The sequence below is a fragment of the Halictus rubicundus genome, chromosome 5 (genome assembly GCF_050948215.1).
Source record: "Halictus rubicundus isolate RS-2024b chromosome 5, iyHalRubi1_principal, whole genome shotgun sequence".
Lineage (NCBI taxonomy): Eukaryota > Metazoa > Arthropoda > Insecta > Hymenoptera > Halictidae > Halictus > Halictus rubicundus.
The window spans coordinates 1,064,818-1,080,116 of record NC_135153.1 but is presented as its reverse complement, the minus strand read 5'-3'; the positions used below and the strand labels follow the sequence as shown (position 1 = coordinate 1,080,116).

Here is a 15,299-nt window from a genome sequence, read left to right as displayed (position 1 = left end):
CGTCGCTGGCGCTATAAATGAGCCCATGCTATGTCAAGTGACGTTGATAGCGGTACGTATAGTCGCCAGATGAGGGGAGGTAGCACGAAACGAGGGGAGAAAGTTACCCTCTCCCTGTCAGTACCGGGTTAGTCATGTGAAATTGTGACGCATGCGCGACAGAGACGAAACGCGTCACGTGATCGGGCCCTTTGGGGAAGAGAGCGGTAGAAGGGGAAGTCCGAGTGGGGGAACAAGTCTTGATCTGGCGACTCCGTACGATTTCCTCACGAAAATCCGCTGATATTTTCCAGCCATGCTCGGATAGTAAATAAATTCGTTAAGAGCCAAGGGTAGTCACGTGACTTTTGCAGAGTCAGCAGGTCGGTAACTGCTGTATAATTTCCGTTCGCAGACTTCAGCCACTGACTTAAGATCCGTCTTGGTCTTGATCAGACGGGTCTTATGTGTGTGACTAAACTTGTCACATTTTTTGCTCTGTATTATCGATACTATGAATTCTGACGCCAGTAACATGCTTCAAGTTTTTGGCTTTATTCCGCAGAGTATCAAGACAAAATATAGCTCGATTTGTAGCTAGAGATATTTTCTAGCGCGCGCTACTCTCGATTTCATCCAGAAAACTCATCCAATGGCATAAAAATGCTTGGATTCCACGGCATGCACATCGTCAATTTTTGTCCTACTACTAACACTTATATTACCAAATATCTGCATAATCTCGTCAGCTCATGACCAGTGCGCGCTAGATTGAACCTTCCTCTTTCGAATGAGCCCCTTCCCAGCGAAAAATATTCTCATATAAGGACGAAAAGTTGAGGCACGTAAAATCATTTTTCGCCTATTTTTGTCGGTAACCTGGTCACTCTACCTTATCACGAATCTACGGAGTCTTGTCTCTTAGCCTAACTCGACTGAAGCGTAAACCCCGAAATTGGAGTTGGCGACGCAACAATGTCAGTTTTCGTTGAACTGCGAACGACCGTGTACACGCACGCGGTGAATGGCAATCTCCAAGTAGGAAGTTTGCGAAAAAACAGGTCATGAGAAAAGACGGACAAAGAGCAAATGAGTGTGCACATATAATTGAACCACTTTCTCGGGTTTTTGCGCGACATGATATCGGACCGTCGCGATCAATGAACGGCCGTACGCGACTCACGCTTCTATAATTAACGTCTGGCGTGACTAGTGTGGCTATCCGTGAATTTGCATTTCTAATACGTTTTCCTGAATAATTGCACGCGATTTTTCCGACGACCACGGCCAGTTCGAGATAAGAGCTACATAGTAACAAACAGGTTGTTTTCCTCCGTTGCGGTGAACCGATGGAGTTGTCGGCCTTTCCTTTTCCTCGTCGCAACGATGCGATGTCGTGTTAGGAAACCGTGGAGTACGAGTCATTTTAGTTGTCAGTCAGGTATCACTTCGATAATAGACGTAGCGTACACAAGAATAGTGTTTTTACTGCTTGCGCGATCGTGTAATAGCAAAATTACAGGAGAAATGTGCAGAGATTACAGTAGTATCTCCGTAACTGTCCTATCGTCGGATCTGCCGAGCGACTTTTCTAGTAGAGTAGTAGTACGCATTCTTTGTAATGTGCCGAAAGTAGAGAAGGATAGCGATTGAAAAAGATTAACTCAGATTCAGGCGTTTGGCAAACAGGAAAGGACTCGTGCCAGTTCCGGTTTTCGTCGATGAAACTTTTACCATAGTATTCGTCTCGTTTTTATGATTAAAATGACACCAAACACGATGTAATTACAATTATAATTACTTATGTGAAAAGCGATTAAATTTTCAGACATTTATGGTAGAGGTACACAAATTCTTAACTTCGCTTGGTACACAAGTAATTTTGGTCGTAAGTACATCGTGTTTGGTGTCATTTTAAGTAGAAAAACGAGACGAATACAATGGTAAAAGATTCATTTAAAAAATCAAAGTTTAGAAAAGTCGAAATCTTTTGTTTCGCTTGCAACGGTAAAAGTGACGAAGGTGAAGGTTTTGCTGGACATGGAGTCAGATAATGTTGTACGACTCCAGCATTTTGTAATTTTATGTAAAAAGAAAAATATGAAGATAAAGCTAAAATGTTGCTTAATCTTCACTAAAAATGTCTTTTTTTTTTACACTGTCTTTAAATGCGAAAAAAGTGTTTGATTTACTCCATTTTATTAGGCCTACAGGATTGCATACTTCACGTCTTTCTTTCGTATTTACACTTGTTTCAATTGTATGCTGATTAGATGACGATACCACAGGTTGCGTTGCAAATAATACCAATACATATACTTAGGACACACAAATCATGCTATTTTTAAAAAATTTTAAATAACGAATAAAACTTGTTGTTTGTGAATGATAAATGTTGTGAACGGATGTATCGTAAACAGCCATCACGATTGTTCAATAGCTCACCTGTCGGAAAATTATAGTTTGCTGAGAACCGTTCAATGCTACGCAAAAAATGGGGAAAATCGTTTTTTGCTTAAACGCAGTATTAGGAAAGCCTGAACAATTGTAAACACCTTGTTGCTAATGAGTCATCAGCAGGTTCATCAAGGCTGTAATTAAACATCTGGACGTCAAAGAATCTTTCCTGACGCCGCGTATAGGGTGAAAAACCTTGGGGACCGCTATCGCGTTTGAGGAAGTTGAGCAACATTCAAACCAAAAGCTTGCAACTTTACTTCGAACCAAAATCTCTGGTGTTAGCCGACCTTGCCAGCTGCCGGTGCTTGAAACAATCGTATTCACCGATTGCAATGTACTGTACAATTGCTAACGAAAACAATGTAAATCTCCCTATTGTTAAATGGAGGTTTCTGGATATTTCTCACGAAAACTATAAAAACCTTTTTATTGTTCAATCGAGGTTTCTGGATAATTCTCGCAAAGACAATATATAAATCTTTTTATTGTTAATTGGAGGTTCTTGTATATTTCTCACCAAAACAATATAAATCCTTTTATTGTTAAATGGAGGTTCTTGTATATTTCTCACCAAAACAATATAAATCCTTTTATTGTTAAATGGAGGTTCCTGGATATTTCTCACAAAATAATATAAATCTTTTTATTGTTAAAATTCATTGTTCGTATTTACTGACATAGTGTCTTATAGTATTGTCACAGGTTGTATATTCTTGCAGTTTTTTAGGAAAATATGTGAACAAATTAATTTTTCCACTACAATAGAATGTTCGTCTACTTTCGTTTAATTTCGTCTCGATCGGAGAGGGAAGTTGCAATCGCTTTGTCTCGAGTTTTTCCTAGTGATAAAACAAAGCGTTTCCACGTCGTATTGTTCGGAATATTTGACTTCAATGTCGGCCACATTCGTCTGATGAAACATTGGAACAGCATGTCATCACGGTCTCGAGACAAGCAGCTTTCGATTTACGCACAATCGGGACTCTTTTTGTTTTGCCGCGCATCTCGTTCGCGTCTTTCGATTGTAGACGAGTTCGAACGATTTGAGCGTGCACGTGGAATAATGGCCCGAAAGGTTTAGTCTCTGGGAATCCCTGATTGGGTGTTATTCGAATAAAAACTGAGATCGTGGCGTAAGACTTTTAATGAAGTCTGCGGTTAATGAAGCCGTTCGGACTTCCTAAGCGGATCGAACGCTGTGTAAATATGTGCTCAAGGACAGTTTTCCTATTGATTATGTATGCATTGTTTCAGGAAACTAGTTGTAATAATTTCGCTTTATAGTTACACTCTTACATCGACTTCTACTGTAAACAATACTGAGAAGCAGCGCAAAAAGCTTGCCGAGCGAGTTACATCCGACGATGCACTTCATCCTATTCTATCCTCGTACGCTAAAGCATGCCAATTGTGAATTTCATTCATTTCTCAAACATGTAAGAAAAACGGGGTTACATTCAAGAACAGAGATTTTCTGTCAAGAAATCGTTTCGGTAGACAATGTGTCGAACACAAAATCCGAAAGGCATTTTATAATTTTCAATATTGTTACATAAAATTAAATGAAAAAAGATTGGTAAAGTGGTGTCTGTTCCACACAAGTGTCACCAAATCAGGGGGAATTCACTCCAATTGAGGGGAAAGAGTTTCCCCTTCTATGCCAGAACGTGACGTGTGACGTGTGACGCATGCGCGACATAGACGGAACGCGTCACGTGACCGGCCCGTTGCGCATGCGCGGGGGAATGGCGTCGTAGAAGGGGACAGGCAGAGTGGAAAGCAAGTCTTAATCTGGCAATTCTGGTCTCACATCGTGCAGGACTTCACATTTAAGTTCAGCCATTAATTTATGAGAAATAACTTTCTTTCTTTTTGTTATGTGAAACCATATATTCTTTATAATAAAATAAAAAGAAAGCAACATGAAGATATCGTTATTTTTAGGGAGAACATTTTAGAATTGATGCAAATGATTTCGTTCTTTTTTAATTTAAAATTTGATAAAAGAGATAATCTTCAAAATAATATACAACAAATCAGGTGATCTGATATCATTTCAAAGAACAAGTTTTCAATCATAAAATACAATAACATTGAGTAACTACCGAATCGATTAACTATCTGTCAATTTTTCTTACAATTTTTTAACAAAATATTGGCGTTAGCATTTTTCTGTTTAAAATAAATTTGCTTAACAATTAGGCTTAATTCAAACATTGAAAGAATCCATTATAACTCGTGTGACAGTCATACTTTTACCAGAGATTTTCTGTGTTCGAAGACACGTAGAAAAAGAAGTAAAAATAGCAGAAAAATGTTTAATGCTCGAGCGGTTTCCGAAAAGTAAATTCCTAATTGGAAAAATATTCGCTTTCTTGCGTCACGGGGAGACGAATAATGTGCCTCGTTTTCAATCGGCGATTTGAATACAAAGGCATTTATGATCGACATATTAATTTTCATAAAGGATGACATGACAGTTTCGCGCGCGCACGCGCGTGTTCATCCGTGCGAAAGGGACTCGTAAATGATGTGCGAGAACGGTGGCCCCCGTCGTTCGCGTCATTTTACGATTGCTCCGATCCAGTATGGTTTGTTCGTTAATTAACATTGGAGATGCGTCGCTCAGTCTATCCCGGGTTCAATTAAATTTGTGTACATGTCATTACGCCCGCGCGTGTTGGCTCGTTAAAGATCTGACGACACCCCCGGATACAGACACGCGAAATACGCGACTCCACGCATAAGACTGTGTCCAATTAGGATGATAATCGGGGAGGAAGCAATTAACGGGATACGTAGACGAGGACAATTGTGCCCGATCACAGTTGACACAGCTACCATCTCCACAATTCGGATTTCGCCAAATCAGAAAAATATTGGTTCCAGAAGAATCTGGTCGAACTTGTCGAAAAAGATTGAATTAACTGAGTTAGACTGTACGCTCACCGGGTCAAAAACGACCCGATTATATAAAACACATATTTTTAACTGTATAATGGAATCTGTGGAAAGAGAAATAATTAATAACTGGATTTTTATGCAAGTAAGACGAACCAAATAGAATATTATTTCTTCTTTTACTCATTTTAATAGATGAAAAATAATATACAATGTATTCTCGATATATGTCAACGACACAGGTCTTGCCAGCGTCATGTATCGTCCAGTAGACATACCCTAGCCATGTTATGTTTACACTCCTCGATGTCCGAGGCCTCTCGAGCTTCTTGGCCTCTTACGGTATATATCCCGCGGCAGTGGAGATAATAACGCAACGTTTTGATAAACGTCCAGACCTTGGCGACATATACAGGGTGGGGCAATAACTATGTCCAGTTTGAATATTGCCGTTATTTGTAATAATATGAAAAAATGTTATATAGAAAACTTACACGGTATAGAGGGGGACATATTGTGACACAAACATTTTCTGCGTGGGTGGAGGCATAGAGGAGATTTCAAGGTCAACTATATTTTTTTTAAATGGAATGCTATGTTTTTTTTATCACGATGTGATAGCCACTGTTGAGACGAATTCTCTGGGGAACATTGAAAAATGCTGTTTATCAAGAAGTACTCACTACACCAGAAAATACGAAACAACGGATAATTGCAGCATGTGCTGGAATAAGTTCAGAAACGATAAGACATGCGCGCGAAGCAGGGATACGAAGATTGCAACTTTGCATTTACGCAAACAGTCATCAATTCGAGCATCTCCCGTAATGTAATAAAGTTTATTTTACTACCATATTTGACTCCATCCACGCAGAAACTGTTTGTGTCACAATATGTTCCCCTCTATACCGTGTAAGTTTTCTATATAACATTTTTTCATATTATTAATAGTTATTGCCCCACCCTGTAGAGAGAAAACATTGTATTGACATCTTAACGTTTTTTAAATTATCCTACAATTTTAAATCTCATGTACTCAATTTTGTTGTAAATGCGTAATTATTAAAATTCGTAAAATACGGACAATTTAGGACGGTTTCATAACATTTTTTGTACATTTCGACTATCACAAAATATCACACTATGTGTATCGCATGCTAAAAATATTGTCTTGATTTCATATTTATTATATAAAAAAATATAAATATTCATTTTTCATATCTAGGATTCGTGAAATATAAACGATGACAGCAAAGAATTATTTTTTTGTTGGTAACACTAAATTGAACGACATAGGGGCATGCCATAATCGTTATGAATCATGGAAATGATCGAAAAGTGGCATGTACTCCCCGACACGAGTTTACGATCACTTTTATATCGGGTTTGGTATTTTTTACTTGAACCGTTCTGTTCGATAATGGTGATTTGCTGTTTACGTGTCGTTTTCATGTTTTTTGTGTCTGTTTCGTAGATCATTAGGTGCTCCAATAGACGCAGCGTAATTACAAGTGTAACTTGCGGATCGTCGTCCCATCCGACTTCCTAGAATCTTTTTATTGCCTTTATTGCATAAAACACTTAATAATACGGGTGACGGCACATATACTGTGTCTTGTACCTAATCGTTATTATACAATCGCGAATTGAACTCTCGACGATACGTTGCCATTGCCTGTAATCTCTCCCGTAATACTTTCCTCGATCCACGTAACTAACTCGCTTGGAAAGTAACATATGCTGTAATTCAACGTAACTCGGCATCAGATTACACTCCCGTGCCTTCGGCTCGATATTTTCCCTATACCAACAGTGATACACAATTAAGCTGCTCGTCATTTTCAATCTCCTACGCTGTATGTATTACGTAACACAGCCAGAGTCTCGTTTAACCAAGCCTGCATTAGCAAGCAACATTTCATTACGTTCAACAACATTTTGCATAAACATCGCAAAACCGCTTCCGTATTATCTCCATTCCTTCGAGTTACAGCAATGTCTCTCGATAAGTATAAAAGAGATGTTCACGATATTTGTCGCACCACCCACTTCGGTTACTTCTTTGTGGCATTAGTTTAACTACATTTGGTTACTTCTTTGTGAAACTCTGGCCAGTATGTCTGAGAGATTTTTCTGATTAAAATGAGTCCAAACACGACATAATTCGGAGCATAATTGCTCGTTTAATCCACGATAATATAGAACCTCGATTATCCGAACCGATGACATCAGAATTTTCTATTATCCAAGCATTTAAATAGCTGAATCTAAAGTGATCCATATGCAACGCGATTTATTGTACAAATCAGTGAAACTCTAATCTAGCACTGTAGTCAGGTATCTGTTCTGTTATCCGAACACTCAAGTACGGATAATCGAGGTTGTACTATATCATGAATTAAATAAATATGATCCAATTTGTGTCGTGTTTGGTGTCATTTTAATCGGAAAAATGTAAAGTGTAAAGGTTTCATTAGAAAAAGATTATCAAAAACAAAAAAGTTACATATTTAGTGTCTGTACACGATACAAGGACCCTTTTTCACTCACCACTACTGTATATTGAAACATTACTATACATCAATCATCATTAGACAGCGAATCTTTATGCAAAATAAAAATTGTATTTTGAAAATAATTTATAATTTTCTTAAAAAATAATCCTTAAGAATTTAGAAACCCTGAAATACCTAAGTTAAATGTAACAATATCGTATTTGCTAAATAACCGTTTGGTTTGAAGCATTGATAAGTAAATCTGGAAAAGAGAAGCTGAAATAAATAAATAAATCTCGAAAAGAGAAGCTGAAATATATAAATAAATCTCGAAAAGAGAAGCTGAAATAAATAAATAAATCTCGAAAAGAGAAGCTGAAATAAATGTGAAATAATTTGCATACTTTTTATTCTGAGAATATATGAACAAACGTGTGAGTCACTGTAAGAATGATTACGAATCACAGATATTTATGAACGGGGAAAACAATCTATTTGTCCGAGTAACACTAATCCCGAGGTACTATAATCATTCAAACTTACGCAACTACTATAAAAGATATAACAGACTATTCATTACGTTATCGGGCACATACCAGTACTGAATGAAGTTCAAATTCAATTGTTCGTACTTTATTAGTATTAATTGTAATGGAGAAAATTATTTTGAGCATTACTTTCATTACAAATTATTTATAGAGAATATCTCAGTATTCGTTTTTCACCGCATAAAGCCCTATAGTTGCTTTTTATTCAGGATTCAATTCAGGAGATAAAGAAACTCAAGGTGACCTTTATACCTCGACAAAATATTTTTAACAATTGAAAAGAATGTAACAATGTTTTGAAATTCTTCTAAGGTCTTCATCATTCGGCATTTTACCTAGTCATTTTTGTCATAAATGCATAAAATCCGCAGTCTAATAATAAATATGTATGTTATTAATTTCCTTTAAACCGAAATAAAATTCTATTTTGTTATAAACAGTATGTATTAGAGAAAACATAGGCATATAATAAATACAAACTTTCTTTTTTTTCTATGAAATTTTAAATGATAAAGAATTCCTAATCACTGTGAAATAAATAGTACAAGAGGGTTAATAACAATGCTACGCATTTTTTTTTAATAACAATGCTACGACCACTGTGCATAGCGTGATCACAACTCGCATCACCACGTCAGAGATCGTCACTAGAGTCCTCGCGGTCGGACGTCACGGAATCGTCGCGTCACAATGAAAAAATGTGTACATAACTAGTACATTCACATGCACGATCAACTGCGACGTATCACTGTTACGTAACGCGGTTAGGTGCAACAGGTACCATTGGAGCTATGGCATTACGTGGATGTTTCCGCGGACGCGGATTCTCGATCGCGCAGAACGTCACACAAGACGTTACGTAATGTGACGTCGGTCGTCAGGATAATACAGGAAGGTGCAGGTCCTCGTACGGGGATCCAATCTCAGAATTCCCCTAACTGGTCCGATTATGTTTAATCGAAGAGCTCCAGGGACGAACGGCGCGATACCCGGTATGGAAAGCGGGTCATATTTAATAAAGAAATAATTAGTTCGTGGAAGAGAATGTTCTAGACGTGATCGAATCCGTTGAGTCAGGTATGAATGACTCTGTTACTCACGGTTTTCAAAAATACTGGATTCGAGGAAAATGAGATAAACGAGGTGGGCACGAAAGTAATTGATATTTCTATCGTCTAATTTAATGTTTAACTGAGAATGATGCTAACGGAGAACAAATGCAATTGAAGTAACAAATATTTTACTACAGTAGTGTCGCGATAAGTGTGGCAATCTCCTACGTCCTACACGATAAGTGTGAAAAAGATGTCCCCACTGCGGGGCATACCCCTCGAGTGACTGGCGAAGCTCGACCGCTCGACTCGGCCGAGAAATGTAGCATGATATGAGTCAGGCACAGTGCATCCTTGATATATGTCAACAACACGGGACATACCCGAGCCGTGTTATATCTTTACTTGACAACGTCTATTTATGTCACCATAAAAATGTCTAACTACATGTCCATAAAAAACGGTAATAATCTTGAAAATGATGCAGAACAACTGCAGGAGTACCCTTGTTATGCGTACCTTGACCCAGAATATTTAAAAAGAGCGGTAGTCCTTGATGGAGAACTTTCTGCACAAGAACGAAAAAAACTGTACAAGCATTTAATAGTTCGATATTTCTTTTTAGTTTGATGACTGCATCGAAAATCCGAAAGTGAATTTCAAAATTCCTCCATAAATTTTCGTTTGCAAAAGGACTGCGGTTGAAAGCCTTGAATAAACCGGATACTATGCATAAATAAATCGCAAACTTCTGCAATTCGCTTCGGCGAATTAACTCCTAAATTCTTTAATTGTTTTTACATCAGTTCGTCAATTTCAGAGTTTGTCAGTCCCATTAGGAAATGAAAATGAGTCTGTTGTGTTGACACACATTCAATACGTAAAAATGGTTTATTGCTTATCGAAAACCCTGAATACTTAAACAGCAATTACATTTCCGATGTCTCATTTGGCAGTCAAATCCATTTGTTCCAAATAAACTAAATATTCGAATCGTCCATCGTTCCTTCGCATTTTGAATTTACTTATTTCAAATATTTTGTAAAATATGCTCGTTCCTTACAAGTAACAAGTTCCCCTTATATTTAGCGTTTCTTAATTACACGTCCCATATAATTATTCCAAAGAAATTGTTTATATTGTGCCCATACTCGCCGGATCAAGACTTGTTCCCCCACTCTAATTTCCCCTTCTACCGCGCCATTCCCCCACGCTTCGGTCACGGAGCGGTCACGTGACGCGTTCCTTCTTGTGCAATGTCACGTGACTAATCAGGTACTGGCAGAAGGAGGGTAACTGTATTCTCCTCGGTTCAAATGAATTCCCCTGATCTGGCGACACTGCTCCCACCATGGGGCGTTTATATTGCGCTCATACTCGCCAGATCAAGACTTGTTCCCCCACTCTAATTTCCCCTTCTACCGCGCCATTACCCCACGCTTCGGTCTCGGCCCGGTCACGTGACGCGTTCCGTCTCTGTTACACATGCGTCACAGTGTCACGTGACTAGCCCGGTACTGTCATAGAGAAACTGTAATCCCCTTAAATACTAGTTGTTGGTTCAGAATTTGAAATTGATATTGCTGTAGCAATAGTATTAAACAATAGTAATAAAAGTATGTATTAAAAATGCCTTAACCGTGGATCACATACTTTCAAAAATTGCGAGATAATCGCCAGCAGATAATGCGTTGGTAACCCCGAAAATCATAAATTTTTAACAAAGGTGAAAATCGGATCGTGTAACGGTTTTCCACGCAGCCCGATCGTCCGTGATTGCTAGACAGAGCAAGATCGAGGATGATCCAGAGTCGGGTGGCTATGGTGGTTGCGCAACAACCGGTAAGAGCCGATCAGGAAGAACAATTAGAAAGTTACGAGACACAAGGCGTTCTGGCGCATAAACGCTTATGCGATCGGCTCGTCGCGCGTAACCGTTGCATAAACATTGGCGTGCACGCAGGAGCATGCGCTCTTGCTACCGCGACGTTTCTCGGCTCCTAGTTGACCACCACTTTGATCTCCTCTCTCTCTCTCTCTCTCTCTCTCTCTCTCTCTCTCTCTCTCTCCCTCCCTCCTCTCCTCCCATCGCCCTCTTTCACCTCGCATCTCTCTCTTTCGGCCGGCTCTTTCTCTCCTGCTCTTTTTCGCATCGATTTGCTAGAATCTCGCGCACAGTTCGGGGAACCGTCGAACAGGCGACGAAACACGAACGTGTTCCGGCCGATCGTTTCGACTGCTCGTTCTCTCCTCCCTTTGCCACCGTCGTTCTTCGGCCGGTTCTTCGTCTCCCGTTTGCCGAAGAGTCTCGGTCCGCTGGTCCGATCGGTTGCTCGACTGGTTTCCCGCAGTCCTCGACAGCGTGTCATGGTAATTTCGATCGGCGGTGTCCGCGTTCTGCAGGTCTCTCCGGTACCCGGTGCCCGGTGCGGCGGCAACGTTCGTATCTAAAGACTGTTGATGTTCGCGCCGCACAATCTATATCGTCGCGTGTTCAATTAAAGTTGCCCGTTTCGTATTGGTTCCTCCTCGACGCGCGCCCTCGTTGTCGCTCCTCGAGGTGCTCGACCTGTACGAAAAATCGTATCCGGTCGCAAGGAGTAAGTCTTTCCTTTCTGTTTGCGATAAGTACAGTGACCCCCAACCGTCGCGAACTATAGCCGCGATTGAACCGAGTGCGCCGGAGAGGACCCAGTCTGTTCTTACGTTCGACAGTTTGTAAATAGTAGTCTCTCAACGAAATGGGATAGTTGTAGGCGTTCACGCACCGAACGGACACCAACGGGGAGCCGAGAGATGGATGATTACGAGGCAAACGTCGAAGATCGCTTCTCCAGGGTGAGTTCTCCACCAAATTGTGATCAGGAAGAGAAAACGTTTTCAATTGCGGTGTATTGGTACGAAAAACGACCATTAGAGAGCGAGATTTTCTTAGCAATATAAAATATATCTGTCGAACTAATCATTTTTCGACGTGGATGGAGTAATACTTTTTTTTTATAGAGAATAGAAAATCGCATCGATTGCTGTGCAAAAAAGTATACGGTTTAACGCGCCAAGCGCTCCTTGGCTCCTTGTCCCTGGGGACCGACGCTAAACTTTTCGACCAAGCGGCGTCGGTCCCTGGGGACCGACATCAAACTTTCCGTTTTGGCGACGCGTCGGTCGACTCGGAGAGGTCTGTTTAGATACAAACTTGAGGTTACTCACGGCGTGAACGGGAAGTCCATAGATACATACAAGCTCCGCGCTTCAAGTGTGAAAAGATCAAGGTTGACCTTGAAATCTCCTAAACGGCCCCACTTATAAAGAAGTCATGCACACCACATGTTCTCCCCCCTAATACCACGTAATATTTAAACGGACGATAAAGATTAACAAAATGGTTATGTTTTCCGATTTTTTGTGCGAATATTAAAAAAAAAACTAAAAGAGACCGTCTATTATACGTGTGGTATAGTTACTTAAAAGTTACAGCTAGTAAAGTTACTTAAAATGTCGTATATTTAAATTTAATCAAAATCGGAAAACAGAACCAGTTTGTATATAATTGTCAAAAAGATTTTAGACTATCAGAAAAAATACATGTGTACAGACTTCTTTGAACAATTTTCTGATCGCGTTATATGGGGGCCTACTGTATCTGCTCGTGAACGAGATGGCAGAAGAAAGTGTGCTAACAGGTGTGCAAATATTACCAAATGCGGCATAATGTCTAAATACATCGTGTTAGACGAAAGTGGCCTGTAGATTGGTAAAAACAATTCCGTAAGATTTCACGGAGCCGAAGGGAACTTTCTTGTCCATTCAACAATTCATTTAATACCGCGGACTCTTTTCACGCCGACAAAAAGATCCGCCGTCGCAAGAACTAGACGCCCGCTCGACCGTGAACGTGACAGAATAATTAATCGTCCTGCAAATAATTAAATTCTGTTCGCGAAGTGACCGATCACGATACCGTGATTTTCAGCAGACGAAAAAAAACTTCTCGATCACCCTTTTTTTTCTTCCAGAACGTAACGATACTCGGGCAGGTTCTAATGACAATTATATCGCAAGCAGTGTTTTCGCTAAATCGTTAACAATAAAAAAACCGTGATTTTTTTAATGGGAACGTTCTATACGAAAAGCTGCGTTGAAAATTCGCATTTTGTCTCGCGAAAGATGCATTGCGATATCTATCCGTGTTTTGAAACTGCTGGTTGCACAATTGCGTCGAAGAACGGGTTCTGTTCAGCGGGAACAAAGTTAACCGAGCAATAAACTTTTCTTATGGCATTTCTGTGGCTAGCTTTCATTGGTCGAACCGACCGGAGCGTTTAACGAAAATAAGGCGAACCGATGCTTCGGTTGAAATGAAAGGATTTATTATTTGAATGCCGCGTTACACAATGGTCGATCTAGTGGCCAGAAAGGTATGACCACCATGGGTTGTGAACAGGATTGTCGCCTAATCCCAGAATCGCCAGGTCAGGGGAATTTAATCGAATGGAGAGGAAAGAGTTGCCCCCTCTCTGCCGGTACCGGATTAGTCACGTGACATTGTGACGCGTCACGTGACCGGGCCGTGGCGCATGCGCGGGGGAATAGCGTCGTGGAAGGGGAAGGGTAGAGTGGGAGACAAGTCTTAATCTGGCGGCGGCCTTCGCAAGGTTCGTTGGTTCCCTGAGTGAATACAAATTTGACAACATTCACAGATTTATATACCGCGTAAATTTATTACAGTCAATCCATTGGATCAAACGAGAGATCCGATTGGTTCGGGTTCGGGACCAGAAATCTTTTAGGTACCCGAAATATTCGTGGCCCCGTTTTCAGCTTCGGGTAGACGATTTCAGCTTCAGGTACCCGATTTCAGCTTCGGGTAACCGAATGTTTCAAGACCCGAGTCCAACGTCGGGTACCCGAATTTTTCGGGTCCTGACCCGACCCGAGGCTCGGGTACTTCAATACCCCTGATAATTACTAATTCAACGGCTAGTTTCCACGCTGAATATTTTTTGTTCGCCTGCTATATCAACAATTCAATGCGCTATCATCATTTCGACCAAACAATATTCGACTCGAGAATTCAGTTATTTTACACAAACCCGATCTTCATTGTACGAACCCACGCACTGCATCGCATCGCGTACAGTCTTCAACGCTTTCTTCGTTTTTATAAAACGCGGAACCGATTTTTCTCAAATTATGAATTCAGTTTCAATTGTAGTAGGGGGAGGGGCATTGTATCGGATTTCTCCGCGTATTTATGCAGCACCCGGTGTAATTACCGACGTTGAACTCGGTCCTCTAAAAGAATTCCCCGTCCGTATTTCATGCGGTACATTCGCATTCAGACATCGTGCGTCTTCAGCGTTCGTTGCCTGCTGGTAAACAATCTCTCTCTCTCTCTCTCTCTCTCTCTCTCTCTCTCTCTCTCTCTCTCTCTCTCCGAGCTTCCCATCGTCTGCCATTGAATCCACTTTTTTTTCTCCCTTTTATGAATAAGACCGCGCAAGCCGTATGTTTATTTATACGGCATTCTACCGATCAGGAAGACCATAATATATTATTCGCGATTCCATATTCCCCGGAAATCATTCAGGCGATCGTCGCTAATTATCATGCTAATAGATCCGATCAGCCGAGGTGAACGTACTTGGCAAGCAGGCACGAGACAATGACTAATTCCCTCCGCAAACATTACAATACACACAACCGTAGCATCTCCGCTGCATTATAATAGCAATGAGCATTGCCTCGCTGCGACAGCGATACAGGTTGTTGCGTACAGTCTGATTTTTTAAGGGGGGGGGGGGCAATACACCTAGGAGGCCGAAAAATGAGCTTGACTTTGAGAAATTTTTTTATTTCAACAA

At 40.4% G+C, this 15,299-nt stretch overlaps 1 protein-coding gene across 3 annotated transcripts in view; it reads left to right on the top strand.

Moving 5' to 3' along the window:
• LOC143353952 (protein fem-1 homolog CG6966) overlaps nt 1-15,299 on the top strand; it is a 50,630-nt gene that overhangs the window by 14,337 nt on the left and 20,994 nt on the right. Inside the window, exons 1-2 of one of the 3 annotated variants that reach the window (XM_076787570.1) lie at nt 11,609-11,805; nt 12,186-12,273. The exons of 1 other annotated variant lie outside the window; for it this stretch is intronic. In XM_076787570.1, coding sequence (XP_076643685.1) covers nt 12,232-12,273 — 42 coding nt within the window. In that variant the 5' untranslated portion in view covers nt 11,609-11,805; nt 12,186-12,231. Of the gene's footprint in view, nt 1-11,608; nt 12,274-15,299 lie in introns of those variants that run through there. One more of the 3 variants, XM_076787569.1, reaches the window with a different exon arrangement.